Source organism: Petaurus breviceps, unplaced genomic scaffold (assembly GCF_028583685.1).
Source record: "Petaurus breviceps papuanus isolate PSGF00001 unplaced genomic scaffold, PetGlider_PUasm1.0 90750, whole genome shotgun sequence".
NCBI lineage: Eukaryota > Metazoa > Chordata > Mammalia > Diprotodontia > Petauridae > Petaurus > Petaurus breviceps.
The window spans coordinates 232,354-253,473 of NW_027187335.1; the positions used below are offsets into that span (position 1 = coordinate 232,354).

Genomic DNA, 21,120 nt, shown 5'->3' on the forward strand with positions numbered 1-21,120 from the left:
AAAAAAAGTGTAAGTAAATTCCAGCCCCACACTCTGCTCCTCTTCCTGCCACCACCTCATACATTTAGGTTAACTCCTTCCTTGCTGCTAAGGAAGCCTCAGACCATAGCAGGCAACTCCAGGCAGTGGGGTAACTTATCTGGGGAATCCATGGAACTAAGATGTTATCATTGAGATAAAATAGTTTGCACTGGAATATAAGCTGGCTAGTGGCTAAAAGAGCCTTTTACTGAAGTGAGAGGAGTTGGAAGCTATCACCCTGGCAATACTCCCCCTCCCCCACTCCCACCAAAAAAAATGTCTCCCATATACAACCTGGTTTAGTTTTATTAGCTTTCTCTTCCACGTGTATCTTTTTTTATGTCTGTGTATCTGCTCAGGGAAAATTAGTTTCCTTTCACCATTATCTTCTATCTGTTTTGGGGTAGAAATATCCTCTCACTTGTCTTCTCCCCTGTCTCCTGATGATACCATCCAGCAAGAGTTAGGGGACAGAGCTAAGAATATAGACTCCTTTAAGTTATCTTGAACTGAAGCCAAAGAAAGAGCTAGCAGTCCTGGCAGGGTTCCAAAGCCAACCAGTGTGTGTGTAAGGGAGACAGGTGAATATGTGGAAGAGGAGAAACTTTTAAGGTGGACTGTTGTAGGGCCATGGGAAACAGGAAGGAGAGAGTCCATTAGCAATGTTGTCCTAGGTTCTCAAAGCACCACTTAAAGAATTAGGCCCTGGGCTCTGCTCTTAAGCAAAGGCTGGCCTCCCCAGAGCCAAGATCTCTGTGGTCTCTCACCTCTGGGAAGGAAAAAGGAACAGACAGATGTGGTACTCCTGCTTAAGGGACCTATACTGAGAGTACCTTTCTCTTTTCCTTTGAGGAGCAGAGTAAACATGCATATAAGGAGGGGGAAGTGTTGCTGCGGAGCCTAGGATACAGGGACTCTTTTATGTATGTGTACATGTGGTGCATCATAAAAAGTACCCTATTCATAAGCAGGAATGTGTGAAATAATGTGACTAGGATATAATCAATCAGTAAACTATGTGCCAGGCACTGTGCTAAGTGCTGAGGATACAAAAAGAGGCAAAAGACAGCCCTTGCCCTCAAGGAACTCATAATCTAATTGGGGGAGACAATATGCAAACAATTTTTACAAAGCAGTCCATTTACAGGATAAATAGGAAATAATTAATAGAGGGAAGACTTCTGTAGAGGGTAGGATTTTAGTTGGAACTTAAAGGAAGCCAGGGAAGTTAATGGGTGGCTAGGTAGCCCAGTAAATAGAATGCTGGGCCTGTAGTCAGGAATTCAATTTTGACCTCAAACATTGACTAGCTGTGGGCAAGTCACTTAACCCTGTTTGCTTCAGTTTCCTCATCTGTGAAATGAGCTGGAGAAGGATGTGGCAAACTACTCCAGTTTTTTTGCCAAGAAAACTCCAAATAGGGTCACAAAGAGTCAGACATGACTGAAAAGGACTGAACAACATTAACAACAGGGAGGTTAACAAAAAGGAAGAAGGGAGGGCCTGCCAGGCATTGGGGAACAGCTGGAAAAAATGCCTGGAACTCAGATATAGATAAGTATGTCTGTTTGAGACTCCTGACTTTATTTTTTGTGTCTCTTTCAGGCCCGGATGGCAGGTGAGAGAGGAGCAAGTGCTGTCCTCTTTGATATCACTGAGGATCGTGCAGCTGCTGAGCAGGTACCAGGAAGCCTTTCAGGACATTGAAGGAGGATAAATAGATCCATGATCTCTCAAGGGCCTGGGGAAGGGGAACTAAGGATCAGGTGTCAGCAAGGCCCTGGGGCAGCAGGGCTCTTAAAGTTGAGGGAGGTGGAAAGAGGGGACTCTAGATGGTGATTTACCATGCTTTATCTCATTCAGCTGCAGCAGCCCCTGGGATTGAGGTGGCCAGTAGTGTTGATTTGGGACAAGGATGCTGAGAAGTTGATGGAGTTTGTGTACAAGAACCAAAAGGCCCATGTGCGAATTGAGCTAAAGGAGCCCCCAGCTTGGGTGAGCATTCCCTGCTCCCACTATCTTCTACCTTTTATCTGTGGGAGTGGGACAGGACCTGATGGACTCCTTCTCTCTCAGGATGCTATTTATCATGTTGTCCTTTGAAGAGCAGCAGAGGTATGTGTATATGGAGGGGGCAGGACTGTTCTGGAGCCTCCTTGAATGTTATCCCTGGTTTTACCTTTTGTGTTGATCACTGAAAGAAAGATAGCAAAGTAGCCCAGGAGTCAGGAGCCCTGGGTTTTCAGCTTCTCTCTGCTGCTGGTGTGTGACCTTGGCCAAGTCAGTTCACTTCTGAGCCTTCATTTTCTACACTATAAACTGAGATGACTGTGTTTGTAAAGTCTCTTCCAGCTCCAGGATTTTATAATTAGAAGCAGTTGAAACAGAGATTAAGTGACTTGCTCAAGGTTGTACAATTAATAACAGAGCTAGGACTAGAATCTAGGGTTCTTGATCCCCAGTGACTTTTTTTTGCCATGCTACAGTGCAACTCAACGAGGACTCCATTCTATTTGTACTTCACTGTGACTTTACCAAAGCATCCTTTTTCTTATTCTCTAAAACTCAATAGTTTCCATTTCATTCCTGTTAGATGAATATGGAAATAATCCCCTTGGAAGTATCCCTGGAAAGGGAGACCCAACACCCTATTCCTAATCTAAAACCAATCAGTTGGAAGAACTAGTGGTGAGAATGGGTGGTGATAACCTTCTGGGTCCCCAAATTTCATCTGTCTCTGACCTGGATCACACTTGTATTATTGCCCTTCTCCCTTCTGCCTCCTATATAGCCAGATTATGATGTGTGGATCCTCCTCACTGTGGTGGGCATCATCTTTGTGGTCATCCTTGCTTCTGTGCTACGGATCCGATGCCGCCCCCGCCACAGGCCGGTGAGATTGGTGGGCTCCCCTTTTTGGTGGTGGTGGGGAGCAACAAAGGCAGAATGGATAGTATGTTCAGTTCAGTTTCAACTGTATCTGCTGTTCTCATCCAAGCCCCCACCCACTATTCTAGCTTCTCTCATTGATCCCCTTTGGAGATGTGAGGATTTTCTGTATGAACAGTATGAACCTGTGTGGTAGAGAAGAACAGAGGAAGAGGGATTTAAAAAGGAGTAACTGCCAAGTACAATGTAATGGTGAAGTAATTATATTTTAGGCTTCACTTTGGGGACTCTTGGGGGGAAAAAGGATTTGGTCCTATGGCTGAGGGTACCAGGTAAGGGCTAGAGTTCTGGGGCTGAGGGGGCAGCTAATATCATTCTTAAGCCTACACTTCTTTCCCTAGGAACCCTTGCAACAACGAATAGCTTGGGCCATCAGCCAGTTGGCCACTCGAAGGTACAGGACCAATTGCAGACAAGTCCAATCCCAGTGGTCTGACTCTGGGAGCAACTGCAGCTCTACACCCATCTGTGCAATCTGCCTAGAAGAGTTTACAGATGGGCAGGTAAGGAAGTACCTCCTAGTTCCCCAACTTGACCTCAGGAAAGAAGGACTGGAGCTTCAGAGGACCCTATGTAGGGAAAGCCCTTCATATGATGCATTGGTGGGGTTACATTAGTTTCTTCTGTTCTTGCCTCCCCTCTCCAAGTTGGAAGTTGGGGAGAAAGCCCCAGGGTTCTCAGGTTCTGTCCATTTTCTTATTTTTCTTGGAGGTAGGAGGAAGAGACAGCAAGAAGTTGGGGTAGAAAGGTGAGATCCTGGGTTCTTTATATTTTTATGGCTCCATATCCTTTTGGGTCTTGATCCTTTGGGGTTTCTCATTACCTCTAGGAGCTACGGGTCATTTCCTGCCACCATGAATTCCACCGTACCTGTGTGGACCCTTGGCTGCATCAGCACCAGACCTGCCCACTCTGCATGTTCAACATCATAGGTAGGTGATTTGAGCCAAGGACTTCCCTAGAGTAAAAGGTCTTTTGAGGAAGGTTGACAGGACATAGAACCAAGGAGGAAAGTGTTCCAGTAGTAGATGAAAGGTGGTGGAATAGATGTACTGGACAGGTCCTCATGGGAGAGACCATCCAAGTTGGAGGAAAAGAAAAGAGGCAGAATTTCAGAGGATGTGTGTATGTGAAGGTGAGGGATGGCAGTTGAGGTCTTTGTTTCCCTAAGCCATCAAATGAGTAGTGCCAAATCTGGAAATTCTTCTCTTTTTCTAGAGGGAGATCCATTTTCCCAGTCCTCAAGACCCCCACGTCCATACCAAGAACCTGGCAGAAGACTCCATCTCATTCGCCAGCATCCTGGTCATGCCCACTATCATCTCCCTGCAGCATACTTGCAGGGCTCTTCACAGACTCCAATAGCCCAACCTCCTCGACCTGGCCCCTTTTTATCATCCATGGAGCATGTTTCTTGGCATCATCGTCCACCCAGAACTTTGCATCTTGGACATGCATGCGCTCAGCCTCGTCCAGCAGCTCCTCAGCGTCTCCGTGCTGATAACTGGAGACTGGGCCGCCTCAGAGCCTGTTCCATGCAGCATCCTTCAGCTTGCTCAGCCTCTCCACGATGGTCAAGGCCGCATGATAGCAGTGGATCAGGGGAGAGCTATCATACAGAGAGAAGTGGCTACCTGGCAGATGGACCAGCCAGTGACTCCAGTTCTGGGCCCTGCCATGGTTCTTCCAGTGACTCAGTGGTCAATTGCACAGACATTAGCCTTCAGGGCATCCATGGCAGCAGCTCTACCTTCCGAAGTTCCCTTAGTGACTTTGACCCTTTGGTATATTGTAGCCCTGAAGGTGAGACTCGGGAGGAGGTACAGCCCAGTATAGGTTATCGGCCTCGCTCTCTGGACTCAGTGGTGCCAAAAGTGGATGTCCAGATGTCCAGCCATATCCACTACCATAAACATCGGCACCATCATTACAAAAAGCGCTTCCAGTGGCATGGCAAGAAAGCTAGCCCAGAAACTGGACTACCCCAGCTCAGGCTCACAGCTTCCCAGACAGAATCCCAGTCAGAGCCACCACCTCTTGTCCAAAAAGCCCCCAAATATATCTCCCCATCCCTGTCTAGGCAGCTCTCTTATCCAAGGTCTCGGGCTCTCACAGAGTCACACTGTGGCTCTGAAGAAAACTCTGGTCCCAGCCCTGCTCATCTTCCTAGCCCTTTAGTTTTACAGAGATCTGCTGTCTTGACACGACACCAACAGAGGAAACGGAGGGGGCTCCTAGAGCCTACCTCAACCACCCCACCCCAGGATGTTCCTGTGATCCCTAGCTTCCAAGCCCTTCCCCATCATGATTCTAGCTTAACATACCCCTGGCCTCGAGAAGCCCACCCATTAATCCCTGGACCTCTGGGCCTGGGTACAAGGCTGCTACCAGACACTACAGGACCCTGTTATTCAAGCTCGCAGCCTGTATGGCTGTGTCTTACCCACTGTCACCCACTGAGTCCTTGTCCACCTGAGGAGAGACCAATTGAATGGAGTCCTCGTGTCCTGGAGGACAGAACATGTCCTTACCCACATTGTCAGGTGCTGACAGCCCAGCCTGGTGAGTTTCCTGGTGAGATTAAGAGTGGTAGGAAAGAGAAGGAAGAGTGGGAATAGGATATGGGACTGAAGATGAGATCTGTCCATCAGTCAACAAACATTAAATGCCTCCTGTGTGCCAAGCACAGTGCTCAGTATTGGAATAGCAAAAGTAAACCAAAAATGATCCCTGCTGTCAAGAAGCTTATGTGGTTTTAGGGGAGGTAATATACACACACATAGATACATATCTTAGGAGAGATAATACACATAAAGGGAGATAACGTGGATATATATATTAGAGGAGATAATATGTACATTGTGGTTTATCTTTCATTCTCAAAGAGGACCATGACATCAGGGAGATGATGATGTGATTTACAATTGAATTTGATTTGAGTGAGGGAGAGCTGTGCAAAGGAACCAGCCTTACTTTCTCTTCCAGAGCCATCTGGGTCTAGTGGCTAGGTAACAATGTCCATAAGTATATTTTAGAGGAGGAGTAGCTAGGTGGCAATAGTGGATAGAGTGCTGAGCCTGCAGTTGGAAGAGACTCATCTTTCTGAGTTCAAATCAAGCCTCAGACACTTAGCTGTTTGATCCTAGGCAAGTCATTTAACCCTGTTTGTCTCAGTTTCCTCATCTGTAAAATGAGTTGGAAAAGGAAATTCCAGTATCTCTGCCAAGGAATCCTCAAATGGGAACATGAAGAGTTAGACACAACTGCAAGTGACTGAACAAAAACATTATTTTAGGGGAGATAACTTGTAAATACACACACACATTTTTAGGGGAGATAACACAACCAGGTTCCAACCCATCTTTATATTCTCATACATCACTCCCTGATCCAACCAAATGGGCTTCTTCCCTGTTTCTTATTCTGAACATCCCATCTCCAATCTCTGTGCTTTCATGCTAGTGCTCTCCTACTTTCTTGGAATGTACTTTCTCCTCAACTCTACCTCAAAATCCTTTCTTTAAGATGCAACTCAAACACCACATTCACCTGAATAAAACCTTTCCTTATCCCCCAATTGCTAGTGCCCTTTCTCCTAAAGTACTTCGTATTAAACTGTTTTTGTATTTTATTCTGTCCTATGTATACATACATATATATTTATATATGTATGTGTGTGTATATGTACACATCTATATACTTGTCTCCTGCTAGAAAGTAAGCTTCTTTAAAATTGGAATCATTTAATTCTTTGTTTCTGTATCCCCAGCACAGTGCCTAGCACAAATTAGGGACTTAATAGATGTTTGTTGAATAATTTATTGAGAACAGTGTCACCCCTACCCTATATAGTAAGTACTCTTTTCTCCTTAGGTTTCTTTCTTTCCCTCAAGAATAAGGAAACAATGTGGGTCTACCTATTCCCTCTGGATAGCTTTATTAGCTAGATCCAGCTTGTCCCAAAAGGGACCTCATACCTCCCAGCTGTAATCAGATGGCAACAGTTGCTTAATTTCCAGGTTCAGCTTTGAAAAAATTGTTTTCCCAAATCACTCCCTCCCTCAGCTGTCTTTCCCCTACTAGTTATATCTCCCAAGCCCAGATACCTGGACTGTTGACAGCTTTAGAAGTCTCCCCCACACTCAATCTGGGCCCAGAGTCCTCTAAGAAGACAAATTCTAAGGGAGTTTAGGAAACAGAAAAATATTACGCTTCTTTTAGAGATATTGTTTGATTTTTGTTATGCTTGTACTGATTTATTGTAGGCCCTGGCATGTGCTTGTTTTCTTTGTTTTCAGTACTGAATATCTTTTTTGGAAGGAGAGGGAAATTAATGTTCCTTTCTTTTGAGTTCTACCAGAGATTATATATTTTTTATACCATATATGTGTGTGTGTGTGTGGATACACACACACATACATATTTCTATTGGCTCTCAGTCTGGTCACCCTTTTACCCATTCTCTTTTGTCTCAGTTTCTATCTTGGTATCTCCTTGCCTTGCTTTCTGTCTTCTGGTGGTGGAAGACAAAGTCAAACTTTCGTTTAGAGACTTATGCCCTTCCCTTTTCTCTGAATGCAGGTCCAGAGGAGGAGATTGAAGAGCTGTGTGAACAGGCAGTGTGAGATGGGACAGACTCCAGCTCAAGGCCTCTGACAACAATGTGCCCTGGATGACTTGGCATGTAGCCCAGTTCAGAATCCCTGCCTCCCTCTCCCTCTAGAGAAGAAAGGGGCTCAGTGAACACCCTTTCTTTGGTTGTACTCAAAAGTGCCAGTGGAGGAGAAAGGGATGATGATGTTGACAGCGCTCTTCCATATCCCTGGTTTTGTTTCCTGCCCTTGGCTCTGGAATGATAGCTTCTACATATTGGTTCTGAGATCTGAAGTGCCTAGCATGGCTTCCCAGCTGCTGCTTTTACGAGCCTGGCTGTCTTCCAGATTAAACCTGAAGACAGTCATGTTGAGGGGTAACTTCTGGGCTATTTCTCTATCCACAGCCCACCAGAGACCAGATGATTTCATTTCCCACATTCATTCAGACCCCTAGAGAACACTGTATAGTTGTGTGATTCACTGAGTTACAGATAAGCCCTGGAAAGGACCTAACATATTTATAGCCAAGGGTACATGTCTCCTAAATCACTCAGTCTTTGGGGTGGGCTCATAGGGTCTTGAGGGTCCTGAAAAAGCTGCCCAAGTGTAGTCCCCAACTTGGCCTTCAGAATCTCCCACTGTTGCAGAAGCAACCAACACTTCAATGTTTATGTGATCCTGGGCAAGTCACTTAACCACACTGGGCCAGTTTTGTTATCCATAAAATCAGTGGCAGGAAGCAGGATTTGTGCTCTGTGACCCCTAAGGTTCCTTCCAGTTCTAAATCCATGACCATACTTCTAAAGCTAGGTCACAGTAGTTCTCATCAGAATTTCTCTGCCCTTCTCCCATCTCTACAAGTGGCATAAGGCACTGGTATAGGGAATAGAGAGTCAATTCACTCTCACTGAGTGGACAGTGAGAAAGTAGGAAAGGGAAGACTAGGCAGGGAGGAGACTTGAGGCATGTGGGTCCTAAGACCAAAACTGGAGAGAATATAGGAAGGAGGAAGACAGGATCATAAGATCCATGAGGCTGGGTGGCTAGGTGGCACAGTGAATAGAGCACTGGCCCTGGAGTCAGGAGGACCTGAGTTCAAATCTGACCTCAGACACAACACAAAAACTAGCTGTGTGACCCTGGGCAAGACACTTAACCCCAATTGCCCTCCAAAAAGCAAAAAAAAAAAAAAAAAAGATCCATGAGGCTTGGAGTTTCCGCTCTGCAATGTGAATCATACGGATACCCTTGTAATAGGGAATGTGTGCCAGGGAGAATGGGGGTGGAACAAAAAGTTAAGGCTATTGGCTCTCAATGGGCAGGGGCAAGAGGGATCTAGTTAAGATAGAGTTGCTGAAGGCTGGGGCAACTTCAGCCTTATACCACTCCTCTCAGGCACTACCCCTTTTTGGAATGGGAATGTGGGAGAAACAAGAATAACTCTCCATGGAAGCTCCAGGACTTCTTAAAACTGGTGGGGAGAAGCAGCATCTCAGAACCCACATGGTTATTTATATCTGAACCAGACACAGAAAGATGCTTGAATCAGGCACTATGTTGAGAAATGTATTTATTTACTAATATATTTATCCGCATAACAGGTCTGGTTTTGTGTTTTTTTGTAACGTCACCAGCCATCACTGGGGCTAGGAAAGGGTGAGACGACAGAGTTGAGGGCAGGATATTTTATGTATCCCTTTACCCCCAGAAGTACAGAAGACATTAGGAGTGATTTGGGTAGATGGCTCCATCACAATCTACCTTTGGGCAAATAAAATATTGCTTTCTGAATTGTAAAATGAATAGGTGGGTTGGGGAGGCTTCATGGGGTTTTGAGACAAGTGAGATAATGGGATTATAAGGTCTTTTCAAATTGAGTTATAAAAAGACAAAAACTTTAAAATGGTCTAATTTAATATGGTCTTAAGGATTGGGTATGAATAATGATGATGGGCAAAGGTACATCATTTATTTACACTCTGTAAAGCCACAGATTAGTCAATTTTGACTTTCTGTATTGCCTATTTCACAGCAAGATGGTAGGAGATGGGTAGGAGTCAGTCAACAAGCATTAATAGCCCAAGTGTCCGGTACTGTGCTAAATGCTGGGGCAAAAACAGTCCCTGCCCTCAAGGTCAAACTATGCACATATAAACATATACCTATATTCACACAAACCCCCACCCCCACACACACTTTGGGTGCGGGAGAGTAAGGTCAGACAGAAAGCGCTAGTATTAATGGGGACAGTGAACGGGTTCTTCCTGAAGGTGAGATTTTAGCTGAGAGTGGGAGTAAAGATGAGGGAGGCCATTCCAAGCACAGGAATATGTCAGTAAAAAAGCATCCACTTTAGAGATGGCATATCCTGTGCCAGGAATAGCAAGACTGGATCCAAGAGTAAATTCAAGTTAAGGTCTAAGAAGACTAGAAAGGAAGGGGCCAGGTGGAGGGCTTTGAATGCCAGCTAGACAATTTTCTAGTGCCGGGGGAGCTTGAAGGAGGGCCTGCCGGCCACGGCAGCAGTCCAGAGCCAGAGGTGACAGGGCCTGGCACCAGGGGAGATTAGAGGGCCCGAGGAAGGTAGGCCAGCCAGCGAAAGCGAACGCGAATTGGGATGGAGTTGGGACAGGCTGAGCTCAAAACGTGGAAGGGACCTCACTTCCGGTTGTCCAGAGAGAATGGAATAACAATCGCTTATCTTTACATTTTGTACAAGGAAATAAGTTGGGGGTAGGGTACTAGAGGGTTAACAGCTTCCTGAATCACAGACTCCCACTGATGCTGGAGTTTGGGTTCCTCCCGACAGCCCTGCCAGAAGGTGGCGCAATTGTCACTCTCCGCTCTAGGAGGTATAGCAACGTATACGCGCTTCCCCTGCAAAAGTCAAGGTGTCGGTTTTTGTTTTAAGTTCCCAGAGTTGACCCAAATCCCCGAAGAGCTTTAAAATCTGAATTCATCCACACAAGATAATCTAGTGCGGGGCGCGGTTCGAAGGCGAGAACCCGTCTAGGCCTCCAGCGCGATCCAAAGACCAGGAGGAGAGGGGAGGGGCTCGTCGGACGCACCGCGCGCAGCGGGCGGGTTCTGTTTCCTGAGGAAGACGAAACTGCAGCGTCTCCCGCGCGCTCTGGCCCCACGAGATTTCAGACTACCGCCTCAACAGCCCAAATCGCCCCCGCGCGCCCGACTTAGGCAGGATAGGAGCAGGCCTGGAGCCAGGTGTCAACCTGGCCCCGCCCTCTCGGCGGGAGAGACCATCTCGCGGCAATCTGGGGGGGGGGGGCGGAAGGAAGGAAGGAGCAGAAGTTCCTGTCTGGGGGCACGCCCTCGCCGGATGTTATCGTCCTTCTGAGTGGGCCGAACTAATACTTCCGGCACAGTATGTGGAGAGCTAGACCGAGGGCTGTTTTTGGTGGTGATTGGTGAAGTTTTCCTTGGCTCCCGGTGGCAGCGATGGCGTTGGAGACGGTTCCCAAGGATTTGCGACATCTGCGAGCTTGTCTTCTCTGTTCTTTGGTCAAGGTACCGGCTTAGAGTTTGGGGAATGTCAATAAAGGGGATGGAGGCGGAAGGGAGAGAAGGAACCAAGGGAAGGAGAAAACACAAGGTCCTTACCCCGACGTGAAAAGCCTGTCGTAGCTACATCCGTCAGCATGCGTTTTTTTAGCGCCTACTGTGTGCCAGGCACTGAGCTAAGCGTCTGGTGATGAAAAGGCCACAAACCACCAGTCTCTGCTCTCAGGGAACTAGCAGTGTAACAGAGGACTATATCAGTTTTATACTACTGTACTAATATGCTAAGTCTATATACAAGGTAAACTGGTGATAATCTTCAAGAGAAGGCATCAGCATTACGGGTGATCGGGAAAGGCGTCTTGTGAGATTTTGGCAGGGACTTGAAGGAAGCCAGGTGTTAGAGATAGGAAAGGGGAACATTCCCGGCATAGGAGACAGCCAGTGAAAATGTCTGGAGTTTAAATTTGGATTGTCTTGTTTGAGGAACAACGAAGAGACCCATGTCACTGGATTGACGGGTATGTGGGGGTGAGTAAGGTGTGAAAAGACTGAAAAAGGTCGAAAGGAGCTAGGTTGGTTATAAAGGGCTTTGAACGACAGCTTTGAACTGAGAGGTGATAGAGTCACTAGTATTTACTAAATAAGCTGTGTGACCTGATAAGGCCTGTGCTTTAGGAAGATCAGTTCTGACAGCTGAATAAAAGATGGACTGGAGTAGGGACAGACTCAGGCAGAAAGACTGAACATCAAGGTATTGCACTAGTCCAGGCTGAGGCAATAAGTATTGTACCAGGGTAGTAGCAATGTCAGAAGAGATAAAGGGTTATTTGAGAGAAATGTTACAAAAGTAGGAAAGAACTGGACTTGCCAACTGATTGGATGTGGGGAGTGGGTGTGAGGAGTTGAAGTTGATGCCTAAATTGTCAGTCTGAGTGACTGAGACAATGATAGGGCCTTTTATAATAATGGGAAAATTAGGAAGAGGAGAGAACTTGTGGGAAAGATCAATGAGTTCAGCTTTGGAGATGTGCCATATATCTGAAGCACAGGTCCAATCACTTCGCTCCCCTGCTCAAGAAGTTTTATTCCTGCTGCCCTTAAATCAGATACAAACTTTTCTGTTTGGCATTTCAAACCCTACATAATCTCACCTCATTCATTTTCACTCCCCAAACTATTACACATGCCTTTCCCTCATGCACACTGCACTACAGCCAAACAGTACTACAGCCTGCCCTTCCTTGGACACAGAATTCATCTCCTCCAGCCTTTGCGCACAACCAGTCTCAGGGACCTCCAAGACTGGGCCACATTTGTGAACCTATGTCCTAAAGGAATGTGAATTATTTGAAGGTGGAATGTAAATTCTTTGTTCATTATTTTATCTTTGTATCCCCAGATTCTAGTAAAATTACTTGAACACAGTAGATGATTAATATTTGTTGGATTAAATTTAATCAAGGAGTTAAAACAGTAATTCATTAGGTGCAGACCACTATTCTGGGATAAATGCAGAGCTTTGATAAAGACATAGTTCCTGCTTTCATGAAATTTACAGCCTGGTTCAGGAGATAAAAACACTGAAAGCCATATTTCACAGTGTGATAAGTGCTTTAGAAGGGTGCAAACAAACAGCAACCTAAATTCTGAAGATTAAGGTAAAAAGTTTCACAGAGGAGAGGTCAGTTGAGTTGTGCTTCAGAAGATAGTGAATTCAGTAGGTTAAGATGGAAATTTCAGACTCAGGAAGAGGGGTTAGGTGCACTTTGGGATAGACAGAATGCTCTAGTTTTGTTGGAGTATGGGATGGACTGAGTTAAGAGTGAATAGCAGTATGGGGACAGGGAGGTGAGAAATAGTTTAGGGTGGGCGAAGGCAGGAATATTGGATTAAGGTGCTTAGAGCTGATGAGAAGCTAGGGGAAAGGAAGGGTATGACAAAGAAGAATCCAGGTGGAGGGATGGGGAAAGGGAGAGGGACTGGAGCTGAAGAAAGCTGGTGGTGAGAGGAATGATACAAATTAAGGAAAGATAGGGCCTGAGTACCATTTAAGTTGGGCCTGGAAAATGAAGGAACGAGTACTAAAAGGTTAAAGTTGAGGGTGGGAAGAATTTAGAGAATAGAATCCAGGGTCTACATTCCCTGGACATAGTGGTGGGCAAATTTCTACCTTTTTAGCAGGACCTACTACCTCTACATCTCTTTCATGTTTCTTTAGACTATAGACCAATTTGAGTATGATGGCTGTGATAATTGTGACTCATACCTACAGATGAAAGGCAACCGAGAGATGGTATATGATTGTACAAGCTCTTCTTTTGATGGGTAAGTAGTTTTTACTCTTTTCCTTAATTGTACCATTCTCTAAAATGTAGTTTCTCCACCTTCTCTAACACTTGCTCTAACCAGCATGGCAAGTAAAATTACTAAGACACAAGGATAGCCTATATTAAGGAAGGAGAGGAGTCTTAAAGGGAAATCTAAGGTGTAACATAGGAAGGGTTGTTGCTCTCATTTTTGGTGAAGGTGCTCCTTTTATGGAGTGTTCTACCTTTGGTCAAAGAAAAAAAATGGAACATTGTAATAATTTTACTATGTATGCAGCTGGTGTCATTCAGCATTAAAAAAATGGTAAGAAAGTAAGACCCAAAGAACAGAGGACTAGCTTTCCCAAAGGAGCATTTTAATTTTCATTTGGTTTTCATCTAAACTGGGCAGGACTCTGACTAATTCAGGACCTGATTGTTTCTCCAGGATGAAACTACCTCTTCTGTAGTAAATAAAGGATAAGAAGAAACAGGAGAAAATAGCCATGGTAGCTGGCAAGTCCACTATCTTCCCTTTAGTATTTGTGAATGATACTTTATTTTCTTCTCCTTTGTCATTCTTTTTCTTTTTCCTAGGGTTATTACATCTAAACAGTTTCCTTAACTCTTTATCCTGACTCTTTTTACCATCTCTCTTTTGATCTAGATCAGTTCTTAACTTTTTTTGCATCATGAACCCTTCTTGCAGTCTTCTGAAGTTTGTGGGGCTTTTCTCAAAATGACGTTTTTAAATAATTGAAAAAAAAATGCTAAGATCCAGTTAGAGAATAGTGAAAATAAAGTGTAATTTTTTTTTTTCCCATCTAAGTTCATAAACTCTATGAAATCTACCCAGGTACCCTGTGGAGGCTGTATATCCCAGATTAAGAACCCCTAGTCTACGTCATCCTCATTAAACAACTCATACTTCCCTCCCTCCCCCCAAATGTATTGAACACCTAATAGAATCAATTTAGTCTTGTTTTATAGATAAAGTATCTCAGGCCCGGGGAGATTTAGATCACACATCTAGTGGCAGGTCTCTTTTCATTACACAGTATTCCCTAATGTGAGCAAGATAGTGTTAGGCCCTGTGGGGTACACCCATAAATTCCTTCCTAAAGAAGCAAATATTACATCCAGCTGGAGTCATGAGGAAAGGTTATATAGACTAAGCTAGGCCTTTGAAGGATGTCAACAGGCAGATTGAAGGGAGAAAATAGATTGGGTGGGGAAAATGGAAAACATGTATGTATTCCAGACATGCAGAAGCAAGATGAATAAAGGCATATTTTAGGAATGCTAGATTGTTAACTGGATTTTAGGGTATTTGTGAGAGAGGTAAGACTGGAATAAGATGAGGTAAGGCTACAAAGCTAGGCTGGTGCCAGCTTGTAGACTGTATCTTGTAGGCCATTGAGAACCATTGGAAGTTTTTAAGCAGTAGAATGGAGTCCATTAGTTGTGTGCTTTAGGAAGACTTTTGTGGCAGGGGTGGGTGTACAGGATGAAGAGAAAGAAGAGTATAGAGACTACAAGTGGGGAAATTGCGATCTGGATGCTGTGGGGAGTGCGTAGGTGTGTGGTAGATAATAAGCCTTTTTCCCAGTAGCATTGGAGATTTCTGGAGATATTTTGAGAATTTGGTGGGTGGGTGTGGGAGAAGTGACAGCAAGCAGGAGTCTTTGAGAGAAAGGACTTAAGGTTTCCAGCTTGAATGATTCTGTTGATGTAAATAAGGAAGTCATTAAGAAAAACTTTTTTGGAGGGGGTACTATGGTCCAGGAAGGCATTCCTTTCTCAGAAGCTCTGGGTTTAGTGGTCACATTAGTCATGGACAGTGGTGCTCTACTCCTACACTGGCCGCCCATCTCTAAGAATCACCCATTCCCTAGGCTAGGGCAAAAGTTTTTTAACTTGGGGTTTGTAAACTTAAAAAAAATATTTTGTTAACTGTATTTATAATCCATTGTATTTTATTTTATTAATTTAAAAACATTATTCTAAGAAACTGACCAGTGTAGGTGCAGGGGGAGTGGGCTCAGTCTGCAGGCTTCACCAGACTGCCGAAGGGTTCCATGACACAAAAAAAGGTTAAGAACTCCTTCCCTAAGAGATCTTGGGATTAGGAAATGATTACAGTGTTTCTGGTACCAGTGAGATAGTGACTAGGACAGTTTGTTGTGACCAACCTAGGTGTTGTGTAAGGATAAAAATGGATGTAGAGACCTTGCTCAAGGGTTTTCCAGTGTCTTCCTACTGTCCAGCAAAGAGAAACTCAGGCAACCCTTCTCATTTACAGAATCATTGCAATGATGAGTCCGGAGGACAGCTGGGTCTCTAAATGGCAGCGAGTCAGTAAGTGTCTCCTTTCAGAAATGGGTATTTGTAGCAGCAAGCACCCCAGTGTCCCCAGGGTGCCTGCTCACACAGGTTCTTGGATCTGCTTTGTTAAAGGAAAGCAACTCAAAATGGGTTAACAAGCTTACTTTAATCAGTCAGACATATATCGTTTACCTTGTTCAGGAGAAAAGGTCAGCACCCTGAACCTCAAAGTATACAGGCATAATTATCAAGACAGAAACATCAAGTAGACAGATTTCCAAACTGTCCAACCATTACATCCATACCCAGTCAACATCTGGGTTTCCACATCTGGGTTTTTCAAAGCCGGGGGACTCTCAACAACGGCTTCCCAGAATTCAGATCAAATCACAGAACACTTCTCAAAGTGAGTCCCAAAACAAAGCTACACATCAGGGCTTATATAGCCTTCTCCTGGCTCAGAGAATGTAACAACCTTATTGACCCACTGGCTAATCAAAAAGTGTCTACTGAAAAACAAGCCTCCCTCCCCAGGCTTCTGGTGCACTTTAGCCTAGGGGCAGGGAAGATCTTTAAAATTTACATTCACATTACAGTATTACAGGGCCTTTTCCCTTCAGCCTTGTTTGCAGAGAAGGGCAGACAGTTCCATTGTTGTTCTTGCTCCTGGCTTCTGGCAGGAAATTAGGTTGGGGGAAAGTATAGGAACCATCTTTTCCTTCAGCTTAGAATAAACAATAAACAAAAACTATCTCTTTTCATCTCTTTTAGGTACCTTCAAGCCTGGAGTTTATGCAGTGTCAGTCACTGGCCGCCTGCCTCAAGGTATACTGTCCCTCTTTGGGGTCCTCTACTTAGTGTTTGTCAGGCAGCCCCCTGGATTTGTACTTGTAGCAAGCTAAATGAATAAAACAAAGTCCTTTCTTACTCATAATGACCTCAGAGGAGTTTACCTAGATCAGGGCTGGGGAACCTGCCGCCTTTAGGCCACATGTGTCCTTTTAGGCCCTTGGGTGTAGCCTTTTGACTGAGTCCAAGTTTTCCAGAACAAATCCTTTTATTGAGGGGATTTGTTCTGTGAAGTTTGGATTCAGTCAAAGGGCTGCCCTTGAGGACCTAGAGGGCCACATGTGGCCTTAAGGTTGCAGGTTCTCCACCCCTGACCTAGAATCTGGTCCTTTATCATCCATTCTCCACATAATAGCTGAAATGTTCTTGGTTTCTAGTTCTGTGTCTATTTCTTTCTCACAGCTTTTTTTTCTCCTGTTGCAGGAATTGTTCGGGAACTGAAGAGCCGAGGTGTGGTCTACAAATCCAGAGACACAGCAATAAAGACTTAGTGAACCATGAGGACATACAGCCCCTCTCTGCTCTTGACCCCTATCATTGCTGAGTTTTTTGCCTGGAGAGCAGATAGAACACTACTCATTTTCCTACCCACCCTCCATTCTCCAGCCATTAAGGGATGTCAAGCAATAATGACTGACTGCAGGGACATTGGATTCTGGGTTGTTGAAAGAGGGTTGGATTCATAAGATTATGAAAGTGTTGAGGCTAGGTGCTGTCTATCCCATCATGAGCAATAGACTTGGGTTGTGTGTGGGTCAGGATCAAAGTAAATGTGGACTGTTTCATTTGGAAGTACCCGTTGTCAAGTTCTTTTGTTCAGAACTCCTCTTATTCAGCTGTGGACAGAGGCCACATTCTTAACTTTGTTAGCATCTTTTCAGAGTTGTCAGAGCCCTCTAAATAGTTTCGGACCATTTGAATCTTCATATGCTAATGTATTTGGGGTTTTGCATCATTAGAAGCTCTTATAGTCAGTGCTTTTCCTACTGACCTATTTGTGGCCATCTTTTTGACCCGACCCTAAGAATTCCAATGGTATTGGAATTGGTAGGTCTAGAACAGCAGTGAAAACCTGTGATACAAGTGTCAGGTATCACAACTTGTGATACCTGAAGCATATAGAAAGAAGGGGCTACTGACTATCTTCCTTTTTCCTTTTCTTTTTCTTTTTGCCTGCCCTCCCCAGAGGGCCAGGTTCACATCCTAGTTCTGTTATTACTTATGTGACCTTGGATAAGCCATTTAATACTTTTAGGCCTCAGTTCATCTGTAAAATGAGGGGGGTTGCCTTGATGGTTCCTCTCAACTCTAAAATTATCATCCTTTCCTCTAACAGTTTTCCTCTTCTTATTTTTCCTTCTCTCTTTCCTGTCAAGGGTATAGCCATTTAGGGACGGGGAATTGGTCTAAATGACACCCTGAATCCAGTTGGAATAGCTTTCCATTTCTGTCTGCTATACTTGGTCTCAGTAATTCCAGTTGGCAACTCAGAAAAGTTTTTAGGGATCATCCTTATTGGATTTAATTATTCCCAGTTCTTACCAGACCTTGCCCAGTGGTCTGACCAAACCCCATCTTTTCTCACTTCCCTCAAGCCAACTTTTACTAGTTAAGAGGAAAAAATTTAAATCAGATGATTTATAGACTACTACTACTGTAATATCTAGTGCAGAGCTAGGACTTTTCCCTAAGACCCCATAACTAGCCTTGTGTATTAAGGCTAAACTTAGACTATGATTACCTAGTTTCCCTGCCCATCCATCAATTTAAAGGGCTCCCATATTAACCAACTTAATCTAGGCCCATCTGACTTTCCCAGGAAGCTATTCCTGCCTGTGAGCAGATAAACCAGAGGCTAGGTAATGATTGTTACAGTATAGCTCTTCCCATTTAGAAGAATGATATGCCTTAGCATTCATTGTCTCTCATCATTTTACAGCTACATATACTTTATATAGTACTTATTTTTGCCCTCCACCCTGCACAACACTTAGAAAAGATTTCCTTGCAGCTTTAAACTAGCCACAGCCACTTGCTGGTCTTGTAGCTTCCTCATGATTGGTTCTTAGGATTGTTGGCTCCTCATTTAGGTCTCTGCAGGCTGACCCCAAACTCAGTTGTTCTCCTGTTCCAGTTAACTAGTTGTTGTCTTATTCCCCTGTACCTCAAGAGTGCTTTAGCTGATGTCAACTGCTGTTCAAGTGAGTTAGGCTTACAGTCCAAAGGCCTGATGAAACAGTAACTTCCAAAGGCCTCATCTAGTAAGGGTTGGAGAGGTGTGTGCCTTGTTGGCCACTTGGGGTTGCTAATGAGTCACTTTGTTCCTGCTAACACCCTTTGAAGTTTGAGAGCCTGATGTGGAAGACCAGATATATCAACGCCCTCATTGGGAAAAGGCTTGCTCTGATGGCTTCTGTTCCATACAGTTTAGTAAGGAGACCCAAAATCAATGGCACTCCCTCAGTCTCTGAGAATTTAGGGTCTGCTCTAGTACAGTGTTTCTCAGATTTCTGGGGTGAGGACCTCTTTTTAAAGGCAAAAGAAAACATGACAAGCTACTATAAATTCAGTAATAAATGAATTTTTATTCATTGCAGCATATGTTTTGAAAATAAGTTATACAAGGCACATATATACTGCTAGTGGAACTGTGAGTTGGTGTGATTTCTGGAAAGCAATTTAGAATTATGCCTAGAAAGTAACAGAAACATCCATCCCCTTTGACCCACAGATCCAACTGCTAGGCATCCTGAGACCAGTGATAAAAAGAAAGGCCCTACATATACTCCAGAGTGTTGCTAGCAGCACCTTTTTGTAGTAGCAAAGAATTGGAAACATGCCTATTAATTGTGAAATGGTTTAACAAGTTGGAGCTCAAACCAAATATTATGAACATGGGGAAGCATGGGGAGATGAGAAAACTATGTATTGGCTACAGCAACATAAATGGAAAAACAACAGAGCAAATAAATGCTGTGGAAAGAAGTAATAGATTTTTAGAAGTGAGGGTCTATGGATGGAGCCCTCCATATAATGTCAGGCTTTTTAAAAAATCTGTTAGAACTACTGGATTCCCCCCCTCCCTTTTTGGGATGGCTCTTTGGGGGGGGGGGTGGCAGTGCTGATGCTAACTACCTGTGTGACTTTGACAATGATCCTTGGGTCTCAGTTTCCCTATATGTTGGACTAGGCTGCTGAGGTATAGTCCTTTCCATCCCTTGATCTCTGATCCTATGACACTGTGATATATTGGGGAATGTAGGTGATGTACAAAGAAGATATCAATATTAAACTGAGTTAAGCAGCATTTTTTACTGGAGTTAAATATCAAAATAGCAACATTTGACATGCAAGACTTAAATGATCTTGTGTCCTCCTGGCCTACTGAATTTAATAATTCTATTCTTCTCCCTAAGGGGTAGCTCAGGTGCCATAGTGGACAGAGTCCCAGGCCTGGAGTCAGAAAGACTCTTGCTGAGTATGAATCTGGCCTCAGACACTCACTAGTTGTGTAACCCTGAGCAAGTCACTTAACCCTGTTTGCCTCAGTTTCCTCATCTGTAAAATGAATCAGAGCAGAAAATGGCAAACCACTCTAGTATCTTTGCCAAGAAAACCCTGAAATGGGGTCACAGAAAGTTAGACACAAATGAAAAATGACTGAACCTCTCCCTAACTCCTTGAATTTGTGAAGCAAACACCCCAGGAGCTTCCCAGAGTCTATAATGGCTTGCCAGGAGACAGAAGTTTAGACCACAATTACTCTTCAATTGAGCAAGCCTTAAGTTATCTACTCCTTGTCGAGCACTATGCCTGACTCTGGGGATACAAGGAAGGATAATTCCTGCTTTCAAGATACACAAAGCCAAGGTTGATGATTCAAGACAATTTCAAAGGACCCATAATGAAAAATAGTACCCACCTCCAGAGAGAGAATTGATGAACTCAGTGCAGATTGAAGCATACTTTTTTTAAACTTTACTTTTGTTGAGTTGTATATGTGTGTTATCTTTTGCAACATGACTAATATGGAAATATTTTGCATGACTTCACATGTATAATCAACATATTGTTTGCCTTCCCAATGGGTTGGGGACAGAAGGGAGGGCAAGAGAATTTGCAACTCAAAATTTTTTTAAATGCATATTAAAAAACGTTTACATATAGTTAGGATTTTTTTTTAAAGGCAAGGGTGTATGAAGGGAATGAGAAATGATGAAGGAAGGAAACTTCTTCCCAGGGAGGTGAGATCAATTAAGAAACATTTAGGAAGAGCTTATTGTGTGTTGAGCTCTGCTAGGAGATAGCTAGGAAGATACAAAATTTAGATTCTCTCAGATGAACTTGCTCAAGGCCAATGCTAGCTAATTGGGCATAGAAAGTGGGGAGGGATGAGGCAGGTGCTGAATGTCAGAGGGGACCATGATGTGAGCAGCTTTCATTGGCTTTCTCAAAAACCCCTTGGAAAGCCCCAGCTACAACTACGTGTGTGCTCGTGTGCATGTGCTCGTGTGTGTGTGTGTGTGTGTGTGTGTGTGTGTGTGTGTGTGTGTGTG

The 21,120-nt window shown here is 44.1% G+C and overlaps 2 protein-coding genes across 6 annotated transcripts in view; both read left to right on the top strand.

Annotated features, from left to right (window-relative positions):
• Positions 1 to 9,163, top strand: part of RNF43 (ring finger protein 43) — a 95,037-nt gene extending 85,874 nt beyond the window's left edge. For all 4 annotated transcript variants that reach the window (XM_069067418.1, XM_069067417.1, XM_069067416.1 and 1 more), the window contains 7 exons: positions 1,627 to 1,701; positions 1,885 to 2,016; positions 2,813 to 2,914; positions 3,312 to 3,473; positions 3,800 to 3,902; positions 4,189 to 5,532; positions 7,552 to 9,163. In XM_069067418.1, coding sequence (XP_068923519.1) covers positions 1,627 to 1,701; positions 1,885 to 2,016; positions 2,813 to 2,914; positions 3,312 to 3,473; positions 3,800 to 3,902; positions 4,189 to 5,532; positions 7,552 to 7,595 — 1,962 coding nt within the window. In that variant the 3' untranslated portion in view covers positions 7,596 to 9,163. The remainder of the gene's footprint in view (positions 1 to 1,626; positions 1,702 to 1,884; positions 2,017 to 2,812; positions 2,915 to 3,311; positions 3,474 to 3,799; positions 3,903 to 4,188; positions 5,533 to 7,551) is intronic.
• Positions 9,164 to 10,879: 1,716 nt separating this feature from the next.
• Positions 10,880 to 17,356, top strand: SUPT4H1 (SPT4 homolog, DSIF elongation factor subunit). Of its 2 annotated transcripts, XM_069067419.1 has the most exons (5): positions 10,889 to 11,090; positions 13,303 to 13,409; positions 15,693 to 15,748; positions 16,487 to 16,540; positions 16,988 to 17,356. In XM_069067419.1, exons 1-5 carry the CDS (start codon positions 11,022 to 11,024, stop codon positions 17,053 to 17,055), a joined length of 354 nt encoding a protein of 117 aa, XP_068923520.1. In that variant the 5' UTR covers positions 10,889 to 11,021; the 3' UTR covers positions 17,056 to 17,356. The 2 variants fall into 2 exon arrangements, with proteins under 2 accessions (XP_068923521.1, XP_068923520.1); XM_069067420.1 differs by lacking the exon at positions 15,693 to 15,748 and having other exon boundaries at positions 10,880 to 11,090.
• The last annotated feature ends 3,764 nt before the right edge of the window (positions 17,357 to 21,120 follow it).